At 46.5% G+C, this 22,568-nt stretch overlaps 1 protein-coding gene across 1 annotated transcript; it reads left to right on the plus strand.

Annotated features, from left to right (window-relative positions):
* DNAJB11 (DnaJ heat shock protein family (Hsp40) member B11) lies at window positions 1–20,207 on the plus strand. Its single transcript, XM_065410819.1, has 10 exons — window positions 1–81; window positions 1,202–1,358; window positions 6,787–6,884; window positions 8,262–8,394; window positions 11,061–11,203; window positions 11,796–11,878; window positions 13,751–13,808; window positions 15,396–15,507; window positions 15,906–16,065; window positions 19,819–20,207. Exons 1-10 carry the CDS (start codon window positions 14–16, stop codon window positions 19,881–19,883), a joined length of 1,077 nt encoding a protein of 358 aa, XP_065266891.1. The 5' UTR covers window positions 1–13; the 3' UTR covers window positions 19,884–20,207.
* The last annotated feature ends 2,361 nt before the right edge of the window (window positions 20,208–22,568 follow it).

Here is a 22,568-nt window from a genome sequence, read left to right on the forward strand (position 1 = left end):
CCTCGCCGCCGTCATGGTCCCTCGTTCTCTCGGCCGTCTCTGCCTGCTGCTGCTCTACCTCCTCGGGGAGGCCAGCGCCGGGTGAGTGCGGCCGCGGTGGGCGGGGATTCCGGGGGAGCGGGGCCTGTGGGGGCCTAGGTCCGCTCCTCGTAAGGGGGCGCGATCCGTCAGGCCGACTCCGAGCCCCTGCCTCCGGCCCTTCAGGCAGTGACCAACCCCCACCCATCCTGTGCCTCCCCGGTCTCCGCCCACGCCATTCCCCTCCTCCGATCACACTCACCCCGCCCACCCCAAGCAGCGACCGACCTCCGCCCATCCCCCCCCTCCCCCCCCCCCGTCTATTCCGGGCCCCATTCCCCACACCCGGCCTCCGGCCATTTCCCCCCCCCCCACACACACACACACACACAGCCTCCGACTATCCCGGGCCCCATTCCCCACACTTGGCCCCCGCCCACCCACACCCCCAACACAACCTCCAACTATCCTATACCCGGCCCCTGGCCATCCCCCACACTCAGCCCCTGACTATCCCGAGCCCCATTCCCTACACCTGGTGCCTGCCCATCCCCCCCTACACAGTCTCTGACTATCCTGGCCCCCCAACCCCCACACACAGCCCCTGACTATCCTGGCCCTCATCCCCCCCCAGCCTCCAACTAGCCCAACCCCCCCATCCCCCACACCTGGCCCCTTCCCAGACCCCAACTATTCTGGCCCCCGTGCTCCCACACCTAGTCCCCCGTCCATCCTCTACGCATAGCCCCTGACAATCCCAGCCCCCCGCTCCCACACCTGACCCCTGCTCATCCCCCATACACAGCCCCCAACTATCCTGGTCCTCCCATCTTCCAAACGTGGCCCATGCCCATCCCCCACACACAGCCTCTGACTATCCCGTTACAGACACATGCACCCTGCGCACACAGCCCGCAGTCAGTGTCACCATCACCCCACACATACACATTGTCTTGAGCTAGTTACTGAATGTCTCTGCTTCAATTCCTCCTGTGTAAAAGGGTGTTAATAGCACTTATTGAAACTCTCAGGTGTGCAAGGAGGATGCATTCATTATTGTTTGAGTTGTTTGGATGCTGCAGTGGTGGTGGTATCATATGAGTAATAGATGTGCTGCACATGTGGAATAGTTCTATGTGGCAGAGGCCACAACTAGATGCTTATTTTGTTCTGTATTTCTCAGGAGGGATTTCTATAAGATTCTGGGGGTGTCCCGCAGTGCATCAGTAAAAGACATTAAAAAGGCCTATCGGAAACTAGCTTTGCAGCTTCATCCGGACCGAAACCCTGACGATCCGAGAGCACAAGAAAAGTTCCAGGATCTGGGTGCTGCCTATGAGGTCAGTGAGTTAATCAGGTATCTGCTCCCAGTACTAACACAAACATGGTTTTCCTGTATTGTTGGCATCTCTGCCCATCTCATCATTTCAGTGTGGGTTGAACAAGTTCTCTTTCCCAGTGATGTCCTTGGAGCTGGCATTAATCAGGAGGAGTCAGCAATGATTACATTGCACTGTTGGTAATGAATTGCTGCAACAAAAGTGAAAAGTCAGACAGGTTTATTGACCACAAACTGCAGTGGAGGTGATAGCGAAAAATCATAAAGAGTCTGGTGTGTATTAACCTGATTGCTGTCACTCTAAGGTTTCTAGCAGTGGTCACAGGCCAATTTTTGGATTCCAATTTTCTAATTTTCAGAGTTAAGTTATCCTCTCTTGCATGCTGTGGGAGAGAGGGAATGTTTCCTTTGATGGAGTTTGCAGATTCCTATATAGGGATCTGAACATCTTGTTTCATTGTGCAGGAGATATTGCAGTAGTTGGCTTTCTGGGACCAAAGGCAGCTTGATTGCTGTGGATGCTCAGGATGTATGAGGACAGCGGTGGCTAAATTTTCTTCTCTGGAAAACAATAGCTTATTCTTTCAAAGCACCAAAACTTTGGTGTAAAGTTCTCTCGCTGGGGAAGGGAAGCTAGTGCATGATTAATAAAATGGACATCTTGATGCATTCTTTTGGAATCTTCAGACAGGATATGCTATTCTGGGATTTCATAGTTGTACCTGAAATAGATCATTTAAAATTATACCTCTACCCCGATACAACGCTGTCCTCGGGAGCCAAAAAATCTTACCGCGTTATAGGTGAAACCGCGTTATATCGAACTTGCTTTGATCCACCGGAGTGCGCAGCCCCGCCCCCCCAGAGCGCTGTTTTACCGCGTTATATCCGAATTCGTGTTATATCAGGTCGCATTATATCGGTAGAGGTGTATTTGTAGTTCCTTGGCCCTCTCCCATCCCTAGCATTTGTTCCTAGGCTAGTAGGATATAGGTTTGAAATTTGATTCCTGGTTGTCCTTAAGTCTGGAGCTGAAGCATACTTCTAAGTCTTCAGACCTGCCAGTGTGTAATGGAAATTGTCAGAATATGTGACAAATGACCAAACCCTGTGATACCTGGCTTTTGTTATCTGTTGCTTATGGCACAATGTTTTCCGTCTTAAACTGATTTAAGGGTGTTCTCACTATGTGAGTTAAATAATCTCTTAATGTTCTCTTTAAATTTCTTAAGTCAATTGATTGTGGTGTGTATATATATAAGTACCTAGTTGAGGAGAAGATCTGTTTCACTAATCTGGGAGACAAAGGTATTGACAAAATCCCCTGGCTGAAAACTAAAATTAGATTAACTCGGGTTAGATATAGAATCAAACTAATAGTGAAGGCAAGATGTTTCAATGGTTAATTATCAACAAATATGGTGCTTTCTCACTTAAAGCCTTTACATTGACTGAATGTCTTTCTAAAAATATGCTCCACTTCAGCCACAAAATATGGGCTTGATTCAGGCTTAATTACTGGCTGAAATTCTGTGCCCTGTGCTACACAGGAGGTCAGACTAGATGATTGTAATGGTCCCTTCTGGCTTTCACATCTATTAAACCCATTTTGCAATCTGTATTTAATTCACGGAGTGAGAGAACATCCTTAAAAATTATTGTCTGGCACTTATGGTGCGACAACATGAGTAGTCCTCTTTATGGCTGTTGGTGGCCCAGGAGAAGGGAATGAAGTGGTGGTGGGGGGAGCCCTGCCCAGGCCACTGAAGAGTTTAGTGAAGGGCTAGCTGCCTGGGTTTTTTGTGGAATGCCAGGGAGAAGGAGAGGTGGGCCCTGCCATCCCAAATTCACTTCATGCAACTCTCACATTCGTACTACCCTCCATGTTTAATATTGGACACACCTCAAATTAATGCAGGCTGGACCCTCATATCTTAGGTGACTATCCAGAGACTATCCAGCTGCTGTCCTTCCTCTTCCTCCTGTGCTCTTGTGGTTGGTGCTGTTTCTCTGTCCCTTTTCATTCAAGCCTCAAGGAAGCAGAGAGAGGTCCCTGAGGAGGAACTGACAGTAATTTTCAGGTAGAGGAGGAGTGAGCAGCTGTCCTGGGCCAGCAGATTATTTAGGTGTAAGAATCTATTTATTTGGGGTATGTATGTCTGTAAAACTTCTGGAGTAGATACTGTGCTGGAGAACAGATACGGATCACACTTATGTTTCTGCAGTGGTGGCCCTAATGCTGTGCAACTGACTAAGATCTGCAATTGTAGCCATTGCACATCTGGTGCTTTCCTCACTGTAGAAGCACTATTGCACAAGTACATAGTTGTGAGTGCATGAAAGGAGAAGATGTAACTTTTGATCAGATAATACAGGGAAGTTTTCTACTGGTCTTGCTGAGTTTGGACTTTTTTTTAAAGCAAACTATTTACTCACTTTGAATGCAAATCCTTAAATTATCCTGGGAAGTGGGGGGGTTTCTGTCTCTTTTGCAAACAGGAAGTAGTGAAATTCAGCACTTCTTCTATGTGAAAAATATTTACCTGTTTTCTTTCCAACATAAAGTTCCAGATCTCTGAAAACTTATGCACATGCTTAGCTTTACATTCATGACTAGTCCAATTTAAAATCAATGGGACTACTAGCATGTGTAAGGCTTTGCAGGATGTGGGTCCTGACACTTTTGACGCCACTTTGTACTGTTAATTTTACTGTTTTCCCTCTTTCTGTGCATCTCTGACACAATAGCTTTTAAAAAATGGGAAAAGTGTGATTGTAAAATCACAAAAATCAGCAGGGAGACTCGGGCACATGTAGTCTTTGAAACATTAAACTCATTAATTTATTTTTTAAGTTGACTAGATTTCAAGTTAACCATATCTCTTTAAGGTACCATGGTGACACAACTAAACCCATTAAGGGAACATAAAAATTCAGGTTCCATCACCAATATTGACTCTTACATGTCCATTGTGTTCTTAAATAGTTTTGCAGAACTAAAATTAGAAAATGTTGTATGTGCAATGCAGCAGATTTAATGTTGCTCTTAGTTCTTGCACTTCCTGCCTGTGCAATCTTAGTATTGCATCAATGCAGTGTTTCTTGTGGGTGTTTCCAAAAGGTGATGTGGGGACATCTGAATGGTATACACAATTTACAAACTCACTCGCATCGGACCTTGTTGTAAGTGCCTTCAACCAAGCAGTGTATACTTGTTAGCTGTGCATGTATGCACAGCCCATCTTCCCTCGCTGTACATGTAGAATAAGGACCATTTGAAAATCTCCTATTTAATTAAAATGAAATCACACAAAGCAGTAGCCCTCATTGAGAAGTATGGCCTTGCCATGTTTCATATACCAGCCATTTTTACTGTAGCGATATCTTAAAAAAATAAAATTGTAGGAAAGGTATGGTTCTTGCCTCCTCCCCCTAATTTAAAACAGCTTAACCAGTAGTGTTCCAACTTTACAAACTACTTCAGCTCTGGGCAGACCAAGCATGGAACACTCCAGTCTGTAAGGTTTCTATTTTGGAAAGTATCAGAGGGGTAGCCGTGTTAGTCTGTATCCACAAAAACGATCCCTCACTCTCACAGACCTTGGGAGGCAGGCCAGTCCTCGCTTACAGACAGCCCCACAACCTGAAGCAAATTCTCACCAGCAACTACACACCACACAACAGAAACACTAACCCAGGAACCAATCCCTGTAACAAACCCCGTTGCCTACTCTGTCCCCATATCTACTCTAGCGACACCATCAGAGGACCCAACCACATCAGCCACATCATCAGGGGCTCATTCAGCAGGGGCACATCTACTAATGTGATATATGCCATAATGTGCCAGCAATGCCATGTACATTGGCCAAACTGGACAGTCTCTACGTAAAAGAATAAATGGACGCAAATCCGACATAAGGAATGGTAACATACAAAAGCCAGTAGGAGAACACTTCAATCTCCCTGGACATTCAATAACAGATTTAAACGTCATCCTTCAACAAAAAAAACTTCAGAAACAGACTTCAAAGAGAAACTGTGGAGCTACAATTCATTTGCAAACTTAACACCATTAATTTGGGCTTGAATAGGGACTGGGAGTGGCTGGCTCACTACAAAAACAATTTTCCTTCTCTTGGTATTGACACCTCATCAATTATTGGGAGTGGACCACATCCAGCCTGACTGAATTGGCCTTGTCAACACTGGTTCTCCACTTGTACACTCCCTTCTCTTCATGTGCTGGTATATTTATGCCTGTATCTGTAATTTTCACTCCATGCATCTGAAGAAGTGGGTTTTTTACCCACGAAAGCTTATGCCCAGATAAATTTGTTAGTCTTTAAGGTGCCACTGGACTCCTCGTTATTTTGTAAAGTTATGAACGTGCTCCAACAGGTGTAGTAAAGATTTATTTGTTTAACAGCCCAGCTATAGCTATTGCTGCTGGTAATTGTCCTAATACCAAGATAAATTAGCAATCAAAAGCTACATTTAGTGGCAGTTAAGGTTGCATCAGGGTGTATGCTACCCCCTTGAAACCTGAAAAGCATGGAAATATGAAGTTAAGAGGAAATACTGGTGCCTTCCTTTTCAACTTTATATTGAGTATAACACTGTCAATAACACACTCCAGTACTCCATAAGGCTTTTGCTTCCATCTCCAACAGATACCCAAAAGCTGTATGTATCCCAGCTTCATCAAAGCCCCCCTCTGATGCAAAACTTTAACAGCCACTTCACATGCTTTTGGATCAACGGATCAGTACATCTGATTGTCACACATTCCATGAATTTGGGAAGTTATTCCGCCTTAACACGGCTGAGGTTGCTGCTCTCATACTCTCTCTTCCTTCCCCTCCCTCGCCCCATGTTGTCCCGGAAGTGAGTGCCAATGTTTGTGCCGCGGCAGATTTATCGTCCTATTTGGTGGCTTCACATTGGTGCTCAAACTTGAGATTTTGGCTAAAGATTATAAAATGTTCTCTAGATAAATGCTCCTTCTGTATGACTGATATTGGAGCAGGAGGAGCAGCAGTGTAGTTTACAAAGAAGGGTGACACACTTCTGTGAAAGACTGCCAAAAGGGCTGTATTTTTCGACTCTTATTGTTCTATCAATTCGTTTTCCATTGGACCACCATGAAAAATTTGAAATAGTGTTGAATTATATTGTGTCTTGGCTTTGCTGTTTCAATTAGATGAATACAAAATAAAGGTTTATAGCTCTTGTTAAACTGAAAACTTTTGACTTAATGGTAATTATGGAGTCATGACCAGCACCATCATAATAGTCTTCTCTCGATGCCTCCATTGTCTCTTGTTCCTCATTTAGGAATAACGGCAGGGTTAATTTCAAAATTTGTCTAAATAACCTAGTTCACTTACGCACTAGTGTTTATTGTCCCACATCCTCTGCCCTTCCAGGTGCTCTCAGACGAGGAGAAGAGAAAGCAGTACGACACATATGGCGAGGAGGGATTGAAGGATGGTCACCAGGGTTCCCATGGAGACATCTTCTCACAGTAAGCTTTCATCTAGGCAAACTACTCTGCAGGCAGGGAAGACTAATTTTGTCCATAATATAAAGACACCAATACTACTTCACGGACTCCAGCACCGACCAGATGCTTTGTTAGTAGTAGCCTCAATCTCCTCATTTTTTCCTGGTCAAAGATAAATGAATCAGCACTGTGTATTCAACACTCCTATCCTAGCTGCTGCTTTCACGTACATGCCACCCCTTCTTCCACTGAGTAATGGGCATGAAGACCATGTTTGTTCTCTCTCCCCCACAAACCAGCATTGTTCACTTGGCAGATTTGCTAGTGTGAGTGATGTATAATAGATTGTAATTGCATTAAATACGCAGAATCTTTCTTGCATCCTCTGGGATGTGCCTGGTTTTTATTACACTGCCACAGATAATGGTTTAGGGGTTCTTGTGGGTTTGTTTGTTTGTTTTTTCTAAGGAAAACGGTACATTATCTTTTCCCGTTTTTTACTGGTTTAAATACAGCAAAATCTGACCTCTTCATTCACTAGCACTTCAAACAGCACCTCTTGCTTCAGGGTAAACCTGTGGATTATTCATTTATGATAGAGATATCTTTGCTACAGTTGTCCTTTAGGGTGTCAGTATCTGCTGGTGTGTGGTCTGCTTGGAGGATGAGAGCAGCCCCTATTGACTAGTTTGACTGAATAAAAAGAAAGGCCATGCTTGGTTTCTGTCTCTTCCTCCACTAAACACTCTGTCTGCTAGGGCTGGATTCCCCTGAAGCCAGTTGATGCATTCTTGAAGAAGACCCCTCAGTGTCCACCCTCAAATAGTGTCCTTGTCTGAACATTGGTACTGCACAGAAGGATATCCCAGTGGTTAGGGCTTTAGCCTAGGATTTAGGAGACCTGGGTTCAATTTCCTACTTCACCACAGGCTTCCTTTGTGAGGATGCAAGTCACTTAGCCTCTCAGGGCTTCAGTCCCCATCTGTAAATGAGATTAATAGCACTTCCTGCTTCACAGGAGATAAATATGTTAGACTGTGAAGAACTCAGATACTACGGTTATCGGGGCCATATAAGCACCTCAGATGTGGTCCCAAAAATTTATTCCTAGCTGTGATGACTTTAAATAAGGAAATCTCTCCCAAAATAACTGATTTCTGTTTGTTTTTGAAAGCATGCAACTTGTATTTGAAGGAATATCAGCCAAGAATAAGCATTTGGTTTGACAATGTTCAATTTGCCATACAGTGCATCTTATATGGTGGTGAGAAGAGGCTTCAAGGAAGCCTATTGCTGCATTCGATCTCTGTGTTCTAACAGAGATCCTGTTTATGAAGCCACATAGCTGGAGTGAACTTAAACTTCTTCCTGAACTAATGAACGTCCATTACTCTGTAGCTTCTTTGGGGATTTTGGTTTCATGTTTGGAGGAAGTCCTCGTCAGCAGGACAGGAATATTCCACGAGGAAGTGACATCATTGTGGATCTGGAAGTTACACTGGAGGAAGTGTATTCAGGAAACTTTGTGGAAGTAAGTATAACAGTCTATTTCTAGGAGCCTCCCCGTTGAACCCTTGAGCTTGCTGATGACTGCTGGCCTAACTGTTGGTGAATAGTGCATTCTTAGAAAGAAATGGAAATGGGTTACTTCCTAACAGTGTGTCTGAGGAGGGGTGAGGTACAAAACAGACATGGGTGAGAGGCAATGCTGGAATTTCTTATGCTCTACATCAGGGGTCTCAAACAAGCGGGGCTCTTGCGTGTGGTCCGCAAAGCTCCCCGTGCGCCCCCGCCCCCACCCCTCTGCCTACCCGCGGGATTGCCCCCTGTGGCATTGCCAGCCCCGCGCCGCTCTCTGAAGCAGTTGGCAGAACACCCCTTCGGGCCGGGGGAGGAGGGGGAAGGAGGCAGAGGGCTCCTGCATTGCCTCCTTCCAGGCACTTCCCCCCGCAGTTCCCATTGGCCGGGAACAGGGAACCGTGGCCAATGGGAGCTTCGTGGGAGGTACCTAGAGGGAGCGGCAAGAGCAGTGCACGCACAGAACCCTGAGCCCCCCTTCTCCCCAGGGGCTGCAGGGACACGGTTCCAGCTGCTTCCTGGAACGGAGCGGCACGGGGCAGGGCAGGCAGGCAGGGAGCCTGCCCTGGCCCTGGTGCGCGCCGCTGCCACCCCGGAGCCACTCTAGGTAAGCGGCGCCGGGCTGGAGCTCGCACCCTGAACCCCTCCTGCACCCCAACACCTGCCTTGAGCCCCCTGCCACATCCCACACCCCTCCTGCACCCCAACCTCCTGCCACATCCTGCACCCCTCCTGCACTCCCTGCCCTGAGCCACGTGCCACACCCCTCACTCTCTTGCACCCCACCCACCAACTCCCTGCCCTGAACCCCCTGCTGCACCCTGCACACCACCTGCACCTCAACTTCCTGCCCTGAGCCCCCGCCACACCCTGCACCCTTTTTGCACCCCCTGGGGGCAGCGTTGGGGTGGGGACTTCGGGGAAGGGGTTGGAATGGGGCAGGGAAGGGGTGGAAAGAGGTGGGGCATGGGCCGGGCCTAATGGAAGGGGTGGAGTGGGGGCGGGGCCAGAGGCAGCGAGGGGGGATGTCAGTGATGCGGCCCTCGGTTCAATGCACTAGTCCTCATGTGGCCCTCGTGGTCATTTGAGTTTGAGACCCCTGCTCTACATCCTCCTGTTGCTGCCAAGTACCTGGTACTGTTCTGGGAACCAAAAGCACTGTGGAGAAAGGGATGTTCCCAAGTAGGTCACTTTGAAACCCAATGGAAAGCTGCAGCAAAGAGATGAAACGTTAAATAAGATGTAAGCTTATTTAGTCTCTTGAAGTCAGGTCCTCTCATATCAAACCCTGCCTCTTTCAGCAAAGTAGTTGCCACCATATTAATCTAACTTAATTTTTACATGGCCAAGCATCTCTGTCACAACAGACGTCTAACACTCTGTGTTTAGCAAATATACGGTGCTTTCATTTAACTAGTTATGTCTCTGATGCTGGCAATCCCCAGTACTGAATTAAATGCAAAAAAGCTGTATTAATCGAGCATTATAGTTGAGGGTTCAAGTGTGTAAATCAGGCAACTGAAAATTATGGTTCCCAAAGCAATTAACCATTAACTTAAAGGGTATGTGTGTCTACACTGCAGTCAGGTATGATTGCAGCACATGTAGATGTACCCAAGCTAGCCATTGAAGTATGCCTTGGGTGGGCATGGCTATCTTCACTGCTAATGTTACTCGAGCTACCTTTGATCTACCTAGATTACACATGCTGTGATCACACCTTCCAGCTGCAGTGTAGATATACCCAGTGTGTGTGAACAGCAATATACAATATTATATATGCACTGTATACCTTAATATATAAAATATGACCAAATTGTGGTAGATTTAGGAACTATAACTTTAATTTCCTGAATCTCAACATTGTATTAACAGTTTTCATGTTTCATTTCCTCGGGTTCTTCAGTATAAAACATTATTTGATTTCCCATCCAAATAATATGGAAATGGACACAAATGCACATCAGAAGTATTTGCATCTGGACATAGAAATCCTGCTAGACCTTGAACCCAGTAAAAAACGGGTATAAAGACATGTTTTGAAATAAAGCCAGGAGCTTAGCACTATGGCATACCCCTGTTAAAAAGAAGAATCATCATGTACTGCACTTGCACAGCTTGCAGTCTTCAAGTGTTGTCTTCAGTGACAAGTGCCTCAGCCAGATTTAAATCTTTAAAATAAGCTTGTTCAGAGATGTGAATATGGGGGCGGGGGGGGGGGAATTCTCAAAGTATCTTTAGAGAAAAAACTCTTTCCTAGTCACTGTAAAAGGAATGGAATTTTAGCCAGCTTCCCAAAATAATTCATCAAAGGCATCAGATGTTTCAGCCTAATGTTACCTTTTTTTATTTAGAAAGGTGGATAAGCATTGGGAAGCAGGCTTAAAAGGAACATGACTATAACAGTGACACAGTGGGTTCTCAGGTAGTGAACTGAAGACTGTATTCAGGAAGGCATTTCCAAGATCAAAGGCAATTATTGTTTTGGGTGCAGCACAGATATCTTGGAGCTTGTTGTCTAGAATATGTTTCTTGAAGGAACCCTTCTATTTGCAAAGCCTCAAGATCATTATACAGTGTGCCTGGTTGATATGAAACTGCTGGATGTGTTTCTTGCAGGTTGTTAGGAACAAGCCAGTAGCCAGGCAGGCTCCTGGCAAACGGAAATGCAACTGCCGGCAGGAGATGAGGACCACCCAGCTAGGCCCTGGGCGTTTCCAGATGACTCAAGAAGTTGTCTGTGATGAGTGTCCCAATGTCAAGTGAGTACTGTGTTTCTGCCTTGTACTGCGATATGGATAGCTAATCACAACTGGCCACTAGATGGGGGAAGGACATGCATGTGTGACCAGTATGACCCATGTGGCGGGGTGGCTTATTGGGAAAGAGCAGCTGGTTTTATCATATACTTTGCAGTCGTGGCAGAAATGAGAAGGTGGATTAGGTGAAAGGTTTTTTTAATTTGCATTTTTAGCTCCACTCTCCTTGACTTTACACCCATCTAAAGAGGTGATTCTGCACTGCTATGAAAGGGGCTAAAGTAGAACAGGAGTACAGTTCCCCATTGGGATATGTGAAGGTGGGGACTGCTGCAGTAGTGGTGTACATGGGATCTTGGGATGGTTTCAGTAGCTTAGCTCTTTGCTGTCTATAATGGTTGACCAGTGGAGACAGAGCAAGAGACACCTTTTGCCCTCCACTCTGGGTAGTGAGCAGTAAATGATACAAGCAGCAGGAGAAAAGCAGCAGTCCACTGTGGGAGTAGCCTGTGCTAGTCCAATAAAATGAGTAAAACCTGCCTTCTTGCTGAGCACAGCATCCTCTCTTCTACTTTGTTTCTCTTTATCTCCCCAGGCTTGTGAATGAAGAGCGAACACTAGAGGTAGAGATAGAGCCAGGCGTGAGGGATGGCATGGAGTACCCCTTCATCGGGGAAGGTATGGCACTGCCACCATAAAGATCAGCTTTGGTAACACTAGGATGATTATGATGAGGGCAGCATTAAGGAATCTCAGTGCTTGCTGTGGGACATTGTTTTGAACTTGTCCCTTTTTAAGCAGTTGGTTTGTCCTGTGTATTCTCTCAATCTAGAGACTGCATCCTACAGTCAATTTTAGTAATGCCCTGCTTAAAGAGTTCAGCCCCCTTGCTTTTATATTAGACATCTGGCAACAGAAAGGGAAAGCATTCCTATCAGAAAGAGGACCTATGACATATGTCTGCCATAACGCTCAGCTCTATTTTAAGTGTGTATGTAAGTCCCCTGGCCCAAGCATGCGGAGTCTTTCTCCATTATCACTTGTTCAGATCTGACGGAGTGAAAGCAGGAAGCCGAAAGGGAAAACAGAGCAGAATGCTAAATCCTACATCACTGTACCCTATGCCTGAGCTCACCCTTGACGTTCCATGGGGGCTGAAAGGTACGTGCTTTGGAAACAGACCCAGTTTCTGCTTGAACCTGCTTTGTCAGCAAGTCTCCATTATGCAAAAATTCTTCTTCTAGCCATTTAACAGAATTAACTAGTATCATGACTTCATGTCCCAATAAACCCTTGGTTGCCTTTAGTCATCAATGTGAGCTGTAGTGCTACACAGTATCTCAACTATAGCTGTGTAGGTTTTGGATAATCCACATTGTCACAGTTCATGGCAGCGGCTCCTGTGCTCCTCCAGTGTGGTCCCTCAACAGCACCCACTTAGAGGTTTCCAGCTTCTCAAAAGTCATCTCTCTAGGGCAGAGGCCCGCATCTCACTCCCTCCTGACTGAGGGATCTTCAAGGCTGCACAGTTCCCAGTCTACACTGTGATGTCCGCAGCAAGCCAGACTGCCCAAAAGACCAGCGTCTGCGCTTTGCTTTCTCTCCAGAGGTTATGACTAGTCTGTTCCCCACAGTAATAAGCTACCACACAGCAATTTCTAAGCAAGCACATTTATTGTTAAGGTGAAAGTATTACAGAGAAAACATTAAAACAATAAAAGAACCTACCCAGATGCTAAAAAGCTTACCAGGAGTCACCCCAGTTCCAGCCTCTGGCTCTGGTAGGTGTCAGTCCTTCAATACCCACAACTGGGTTTTCTCTGCGGTTACAAGTTCATAACTCTCAGATTCAGAACCAGAACCCAGGCTGAGTAGTTCAGCTGTTTTTGTACAGTTCAGGCCTTTGATCTCATCTCTGGGAACAGGTAATCGGCAGACAATGACCTGCTCCTCAGGGCATAGCTTCAGAAGGCTGGGTTTTCACATAACCAGAGGGGAGGAATTTGCATCAACCTCTCCCTAGGTATTCCCCAGGAAATCCACTTAACATTTATTGTTCCTCCATATCCGTTCATCTGGCACATTTTTAATATAGTCCTTTGAACTTCAAGGTCTCACATCTGTCTGCTCTCTCCCCCATCCAGAGAGGTTACATATAATTGCAGCTGATAACCACAATAATACATAAATCATTCATTTAATACAATGGACCTCAAAGATATTTAAACTTTATTCAATAAAGTGTCCCAAGGATGTGACAGGACGTTGCCATATCGGTCGCACACACAGTCTGTAGGTGAGTCTTCTGCACTAATTTCATGCTCCAATGTTCATTGAGACATGACTCCAAAAGCCTGGGGTCTTCCATCTAAGAAGTTGCATGTAGGTAGGGAGTCCTTCGTAAAAATGGCGTGGATTTTTTTCAGCTTAGAAGAAGAATACAAGACCAAGTGAGCTGAGTCTCTCTGATGTCAGACAAGCTGGCTAATTGCTGGTGAAGCACCAATTGATGACTTAGTGTAACACACCATTTCTAACCTACTTCCACAGGTGAACCCCATGTAGACGGGGAGCCAGGTGACTTACGCTTCCGAATAAAAGTTCTCAAGTAAGTAACCTGCCTGGCTAACCCATGTCTCTCCTGGCTACTAGACAGAAAACTTACCAGTGTCTTTTGTATCAATTTTGCAGTTCAAATGGTACCTCTGTTACCCATCAGTAGCATCAGTGAGGCGAGAGAGCCAATCCTCTGATGGTTTTGATAGAGAGCTGGAGGCAGGCCTCTGCAGAGCAGAGTGTCATATGTTAAGGGAGTTGGAATACTTTGAGATTATTGCCAGCTGTTCAGAGGATGCTTCCCTTTTGCTTTGTTTGGCCCAAAATCTAAGATTAGATGGTAGCTGCTGGATGAATCACATGGTACTTTGGCACTCCTCTCCACCTCTTGCCCTGTGAATGGAAAGGTTCTTAGTAATACACGTCGCTAGAACAGGAAAAAGGAAGCTGCTGAATGAGTCATGTGGGACTGTTTGACACAGCTCTTGTGTCCCAGGTCCCTCTTTGTGCCAACTGTCAAAGGTCACAGGGGTGCATAAGGGTTACAGGGATCCCCTCATCTGTGATCTACATATTCGTTCACTAGAGAATGTAATGGAAGGTCTCTAATGAAAGCCAGTGTCGCACTGGTCATTATAACCATTGTGAGATGTATGTATGACAAATATGTGAGAAGTTAGGTATGTATGAGACAGTGCGGAGTGCAATCCAGACCAGTGAGGGGTTGTCACCACTTGCCCTGCAACCCTGGCTGCCTTACAGTGCTTTACCGCTGTAGCTCCCAGCCTGGGATGCTCACAAGCAGCTACCTGCATGCAGGTCGCACCCTGAGTTTCTATGTGCTAGACAGCCCTGGGTCAGCAGCTCTGACCCCAATAGCCTGTCTACAGCCCCACTGTGCCTTCCACCAGCCTTGGTTACACTTGCTTTCTCTGTTGTATGTTACATGGAGCTGTGTTCTAAGGTGTAAGTAGTAAGCGACAGTGAACTGTTCCTTTGGGATCAGCAGGCCTGGTAATTCTGTGAGTGTCCAATGGATATGGGGCTGGACACTGCAGGGGGACACTTGGAGTATGCGGGGGCTGGAGTGTGCCTATCACACCTCTCCACTCCTTTCAGTTCAGAGGGCAAGATTCTTAGTAATGCACTTCCCCTAGCGCAGGAAAAGGAAGCTGAATCAGACTTATGAATGTCTTCTCCATTCTTCTGAGATTTATGTGAATTCTTCAAGCCTTTTCATAAATGGAGGGAAGCAAGTAACCTAGAGGTCCTGAATAATTGATTTTTCAGTTCTGTGCCTGAATGGAAATATTAAAAAAACAAAGTCGGTTCCTTTTGAACTGATTCTGAATTTTTCTCACCAAAATGAAAAATTGAAAAGCTTTGTTCAGGTTGAAATGAAACATTTCAAATGTCAAATTGAAACAACATCTTTGACATTTTTATTCTCAGTTCTTTTTCAGCCAAAGCCATTTGTTGAATTCAACCTGAACTCATTCATTGTTTCAGTGCCATGAAAAATGCATATTTCTGTGACTTTACTATTTCCCAAAACAATTTTGCTCCGCTCTAGTCCTGACTTTTGCAGAAGAGATGGGGAGAGAGGTCAATGGTTCAAGTTCCTCTGCTCTGTTCACAGGCACCCAGTCTTCGAAAGAAGAGGAGATGATTTGTATACAAACGTCACTATCTCGCTGGTCGAGGCACTGATAGGCTTTGAAATGGATATTGCCCATTTAGATGGGCACAAGGTGAGGCAAGAGTTTACTTTCATGTTCTCTACAAGCAAAATTATTTCAGTAATGATTTCTCTGTGCCCCACAGGGACTTGTCCACTCCTGGTTACAGCTGTTGGCCGTAAACAATCTTGTCTCATCCAGAGATTAAAAAAAAGACCCATTTTGACTATCTGGAGTCTGCTCCAGAAGCTACAAGTGAGGACACAGTCCCTGATTAGCCTCCAGGCTAGAGGGCACGTGCTGGCATATGTTATCCTAAGCTCTGTGTCAGTGCTCTTACATGTCCTGGCACCGAATATTACTGGCTTTGTGGCAGATTCAGTATTGAGCATGCCTTTCTAGTATTGCCGTAAAGGAAATTTAGGATAACAGGATACTAACACTGTTCTCAAATTTCCCTTGCTTTGTAGGTTCATGTTGCCCGGGATAAAATCACAAAACCTGGGGCCAAACTGTGGAAAAAAGGAGAAGGTCTTCCAAACTTCGATAACAACAACATCAAAGGCTCACTAATCATTACTTTTGATGTGGACTTCCCCAAAGAGCAGCTGACAGACGAACAGCGGGAAGGTTTGTGCTTTAAAAACCTACCACAACATCTCACAATTTTCTGAACAATGATAGAGCTTTGTCATGTGATTTTAAGATAACCGCCTGCAGGGATCAGGAAGGAATTCTCTCCCCCACCGCTGCATACAGCATAATATAATTGGCTAGGTGTACTGTGGGCAATTTCTTCTTTCCTCTGAAGCATCTGGTTTCAGTTGCTGTACTTGGAAGGCTACCAGATTAGATTAGATGAACCACTGGTCTGATATTTGTATAGCATTGACAAATCTGGAGCTGCTTCAAAGCTCCCATCCAAGGGACTGATTGCACCCTTGTTGGAGATGGGTTAGAACTGGACTTAGCCCTGCACTGGCTTCACCCTTGTTAGAATGGTAGCTCAGACTTCACAGCACAGTTTCCCAGCATCTGCCTCCACTTCTCTTTGGAGTTGGGTATTGCTCTGATGTTAAGGTGGAAGCTGCTCTGCTGCATCAGGAAATAGATGCTTTCTCCCCGCCTCTCCTTACCCTAAGCACATAGGTCAAGTCTACGCAGGAATGCTCAGGAAAGTTAAGGAAAATCCGCTAACACTATGAAATCGACGTGCATAAATTATAGCCCATTAACCCCCACCCCTGTGATGCTCTCACACAGGAGTACAGTGGACTTAGTTTGCTGCAACTTAATCCTCTTTAGAGGGTGAATGTCTGAGCTAAATTGAGGGTGGTGATTGGCAAGTCAGGTAGCTCTCATAAAGTTGGGGGCAGGACAGAGAAGCATCATCTTTAGCCCCCACTTCTTCACATCTTCTGAACCACTGCTAGAAGGACCTCCCCACCACCCCCTCCCCCAGCACCTGTGGTAGGCATTGCTCCTGTACTCCAGGCAGCAGCAAACAGGATCTCCTCTTCCACATATCCCTCTAGCAGGGATGATGGAAACCACGTTCTGCCACTAACAGGAAGGAATTGGATCCTGGCACAGTTGAGTATGGATTCTCAAGGAGAGACTCTCTCTTCTCCCACTTCCAAAGCAGCATAGAGGGAAGCATCTGGACTACCTTTGGGCTTGCTCAAGGCCACCATACACATTTTCCGAAGATACTGTCTGCCAGGAATCTCCCTCCTGGGTATCTGCCTCCTAGTGTGAGAATGGCAGAACTGCATCTTCCAGAGTTTGTAGAGTGGAAGCCAGCTCCTTAGTGGTGTCATGTGCCACCATCAGAATGTAGAAATGCTGCCTTCAGAATATTCCAGTTGCTTCCTTCTTGACTAGTCAGTGGGGGAGCTCCTGACAGCTGCAGCACCAGCATCCTTTCAGTCCTGATTTTAAAAGTGTGAGGTCTCTGCCTCATGCTCTCCATCACTTTTTTGGGTGTGTGCTGCAGCTTTGGCTCTCTGTCCAGGTGTCTTGCTGTTTTCCCCAGGAGCCTTGTCTCCAGTGCATTGATGCTTGCTCTGATCTGTGCTGGGCTTTCAGGGCCCCTCTTTCTCTTTGGCGTATATGTCAGAGGAGGAAGAAAGGCTGCTCTGTCAGTGTAGCAGAGCGCTGTCCCTGACCAGGATTTGGGTCACAATGCACAGGGACATGAAGAATGCTTGCAAATGTCACTCCACACTAAAAAAGCATGGGGATGGGAATTCAATCCAACCCCTCCTGGAGAGAGAGATTCTGTTGGTTTGGCACAAGGTTGGTGCAGAATGCCCTGCAGAATAAATCCTGAGTCAATGAAGACTGGGTGCTGAGACTTGGTACTAGTGCACACTCTGCTGCCTGCCACAAAGTCTTGTAGGGCAGTTCCCATCTAGAATGCATGGTACATCTCCCCCAAAGCAAAGAGATCCTCCAAGTGTCAGCCCCATCTCACGTATAGCACTTGAAGGCAGTGGCATTGCATTCCAGCCCATCTAAGGAGGTGGAGCCTTCACTAAAGAGACGAAGGCAGGAGAGGCCATTACGTCTCCATCAAGAGCCCTGGATTTCCCTCTCCTGTATTAGTGCACTGGAAGCGGGGGGGTGATGGTGCTTTTTGGTTACCAGTTGTGCTTGCCAACCTTGCCTGGACACTGTCCTATGCAAGGCTGCCACAGAGCACTCAGTGGCACTTCTCCTGTCTTCCAGTGAGGGTGGCTGACTGTGCAGGCTGGATCTCTCTGCTCATAGGAACTCTAGGATACTTCCCTACCACCACAGGGTCTGATTTGTTGGAGGGAACAGCACTACCAATGTTGTGTCTTTTGGGCTGGTGTCAGTGCTGCATGGTTGAGCAAGATATGTGGAGGTAGTTGTAGCATAACTGCACTGGCTGGAGCTTCATGTTCTCAGATGACTGACAATGGACACCACTCTAGAGGATGTCAGAAGATCAACCCATGTCTCCCCTGGGCTACTGGAGTTATTCGGGGATCGACGACATAAATTGACTGTCTGAATGGCAGCTGTGCTGCCTAAATATTCAAGAAATACTTAGTCCTGTACTTTTCTGTTTATCTAGCGAGGGAAAAAATTCCTTCCTTTTCTCATTCTTGGCCACTGGCCCTGCTGTTTGTAATGTTAAGTGCACCTTCTTTTGAGGTGTCTCATGAGCTTCTTTTGCTCCAGCAGTGAGAATCCTGCCAGAGGGTCTCTCTAAAGATGGGAAAACTATCTCCTTGTTCTGCTTCTCTGATGTCCCTTTGACCAGATTCTCTGCCACCTGCCGGCCAGAGATTACTTTCTAGAGGGTTCCTATGCTTACACCTGAGCTCTATACTTATATTGCTTCTCTTTGAATTGGTTTTATTACTATTTTGGAGCTTTAATTCCCGTGCAGCTGAAGGAGCAGGCTGGAATGTTCAAAGGGGAGCAAGCAACGTGGAGCACTACACAAGGTTAAAAGTCTAAGTGAAGTAGCATTTCCGCTGCTGTCGTACCAGGAAGCTGAGCTTCAGACCAGCAGAACTGTACATACTCTTTCCTGTCTCTCCCGCTCCCACCCATGTCTTGCAGCCTAGGCCACTAAGTGGAGGAGATGTGGGTGGGTCTGTCTTTCCCTTAATACAGTGACCCAAGTAGGTGCGATATTGTGTTGCGAGTGCTAACCAGTGCATCTGACACCCCATGCCAGCCAATCAGATCCCTGCCCTCACTTTCAGACAAGACGTGGATATAGACAGGACATCAGACTACAACTTCAAAATAATCCATTGAAATAGTCTTAAACATGGCTTTACTAAGTGTGGTATCAATATTAACACATAAAGAAAACACCCAGTAAAATGCTAGACTAAGTGGATTGTTCTAGCAACACAGAAGGCCAGAGAATGTATCCTGGGCTCAACTTTTCTCCCAGGCCAGTAGGATCTCAGGGTGGTGTGTTAAGTAGTATGTGTGGGAGAATCTTGAGCATCTCCTCTAGCTGCTTCTTTTTTGTCTCCACCCCACCCCATCTGCTGCCTTGCTTAGTTTGTAGCAGAGGTGACTATCTCATTGGATCCCAGCTCTTTTGTGTTTCAGCCTATCCTGTGTTGTGGGAGGATGTGTAAGAAGGCTTTAATATAACAGCATTATCCACTTAGCGCCACCTCTCCTTGTGAGCGTGCAGGATTAGCTGAAATGGACTTGTACAGCCCTTCTGTTCAACTGTCCAGTGAGATAGTTGGACTGCCAGATGTTTGTATTCCATTGCTCAGATGTGCCAGCTGGGGTGCCCAAGTGGCTTCTGTGTCAAGTCAGATATGTAAATATTGTGGGGGTCTTTCATGCTGTGTGATAACTGTTCCTTTTCTCTTGTAGGTCTCAAACAGCTGTTGAAACAAGGACCTGTGCAGAAGGTGTACAATGGACTGCAGGGATACTAACACAACAAATTGGACTTGATTGCAAATGAAAAGTGAAATCGGTGATATTTATCTGCAGTCTTCTTCTGCCCATTGTAGAACGAAAAGGAGGGAGGGTGGAGCGATGGTTCAAGCAGATTTTTGCAAATGGTGAAGGTGGTCAGATGGCTTAAGGAAAATATTTCCTTTTTCAGGGCATAACTGGTGCTGCCTATAGAGTTCCCGGTAGTGGAGCAGTGAGCAAAGCCCCTGAGCAAAGAAAATGGGGGCAGGGGGGTGTTAAACTCAGTGCAAATTGGAAATTCTGGTTTTTAAATATATTTTGATGTTACTTTTCTTGACCCTCTCAATGTATTTTCCTCGTTTCTCTTTGTGTGTCTCTCACATTGATCTTCCCCTAACATTTCCTCTCATTCTCAGCCCCTCCCCACAGAGCCTAATGGGCCGTATTCTTTCAGAACACACAACTCCACTGAAAGAGGTCAGTTTCTATTAGAAGTGAACTGAGTGAGGGTCTTGGGAATGGCTATAGAGCCATCGGATGGAGTTCTGGAGGTGGTGGTGAAGATGGCCTCTTCAGTCCTCTTCTGACTTTCTTAATGCCAAAAATAGTCTTTTGCCCGCAACATTCACACAAAGTTTCAAGCCAGAAGTGAGTCTGGTCTTTGAAAATATCAGCTATCACCTTGCCCTTTCTTCACTTTATAGAGCTCTAAAAAAAATAACCCGTCTCTTCCTGTGACTGGTCTAGAACTCTGTGTTAGGAATTCTTCCCACTCCCCCATCTCTTTGCACACACAGGCTTGGTTGGAATAGTTCGGTATCCCCTGCACTTAATCCTCCAAGAGAACAGGAGCAGCGGGGAGCACTGTAATAAAACTGCTCAAAGTTTAATGGCAATTGACTGGCTATGCATCTAAGTAGAACTGGCTCTATTGTAGCTGCAAGCACTTGGTCTCTAAAGAAGGCTCTGTCCTAATGAAAATAGGTGTGTGACCTACAAGCTGTACTACATCTGACAGCTAATACAGGCAACCGCTCTGCAGCTCTCTTCGCTGGAGAGGAGGGCTGTGCTGCTCGGCTGGGATAGGTTTCACAGGCCCTTTCTGGTGTCCTCCGTGAGGCTGCCCATGGGGGTGTTCCAGCACACTGGGAAGCCATAGCTGAAAAGGCCTTGAAGCACATCCAGATGGAGAAACTGGCTGTGTGGTACTTCATTCCATGCAGGTAAAGGGTGAGAAATGGCAACCAGCTATTCCCACCTGTGGGCAACTGCCCCCTCCTTTCCTCTGCTCTGCTGGGGCTAGTGCTGACCCTTACTTTGGGAGCATGGCAGAGACCGAGCAGCAGAGCAGAACGTACATGCACACTTTTGCAGTGCTGCTTTCCTCTCCCCTGAAAAGCCAATACCCTTCACCCCTCTCTGCACTGTAGCCCTGTGTGTGAGACTTTGGGGGCTTCTTGCTAGAGGCAGAAGAGTTGGGAGAATTCAAGTTTAGTTTTCTTAAATATATCCTGAGTAGCACAAACATAAAGCGCTTGGGAGGAGCTCAGTGCCCCTGTCCTGCTCCTTTCCAGTCCTCTCTGTGGTGTTAGACAACAGCAGAGTGAAATGCTGTTTCTCCCACCTGCTGCTCTGGGATCTGTTGCAACTAGGTTTTTCCTTGCCATCTTCCAATCATAGAGGCACCTCTGTTTTTGCTCTCTGTAGTGCAGCATTTCTCAAATGTAGCCACCAGGGGCTTTTTGTGTGGCCACAACAACCTTCTGGGCAGTGATGGGGGAGAAAGGGGGGCAAAGTATCCGGCTCTCCCCCTCCCTCCCTGTTGCTCCTGGATGCGTTGCCCTGCAGTGCCTCTAGAGACAGGTGGAGCACAATGTTGCAGGACCAAGGTGAGCGCTCAGTCTACCTTGGGGAAGAGGCTCAGGCTTCAGCCCAGCGGGACTTTGGGAGCCAGGCTGTGGGACTTCAGGCACCCTCTGGCCCCTGGCTCTGTCCACTGGTCCCAGGCTCCTGCCGCTATGTGATGGGAGCCAGCCCTGGGTGCTGACCCCTGCTGCCGGCTGCGCAGCAGTGGGCTCCCAACACCTGGCTTCAGCTGCGCAACCCCTGGCTCTGACCACACAGCAGCATGTGCTGACTCCCGGCTGCGGCCGTGCAGGCTCCCCACACACCCCATCGCCCTGGGCCCCCACTGCCTTCTCTTCCTCCCCTCCCTCCGCCCCCTTTCAGGGCTTAATTTGTCCTGGTGCTTGCTGAGAAAAGTGATATTAACAAACATACAAGTATCACTTTTCCCAGCAGACTTACTAGCTAGCTGGGAGGCTGTGATACGTGATTAGTATTAGTATCACAGCCTCCCAGCTAGCTACTAAGTGTGCTGTGAAAAGTGATATTAACGAACATACACCTATCACTTTTCACAGCATTATTTTTATTATTGAGTCTGCAAAAAAGACAAACCTACATAAATAATTACAATGATGTGGATGTGTATATGAGCATATTTATCTGGTTTTCCTAAACTTAATGAAGTATTTTAGGAAAGTGTCAGTGTGGCCACGTGCAAAAGTTGGTGGCCACACACTGAGGTCAAGTGCACAGTATAGTGACAGATGGTGAAGCTATGCAGAGACCTGCCAACCTCACTAATTCCCCTGTGTGACCTCTCCACTGGAAGTGGCAGGCAGTTCCACTGGGCCTTT

The sequence above is a fragment of the Emys orbicularis genome, chromosome 9, assembly GCF_028017835.1.
Source record: "Emys orbicularis isolate rEmyOrb1 chromosome 9, rEmyOrb1.hap1, whole genome shotgun sequence".
Classification (NCBI taxonomy): domain Eukaryota; kingdom Metazoa; phylum Chordata; order Testudines; family Emydidae; genus Emys; species Emys orbicularis.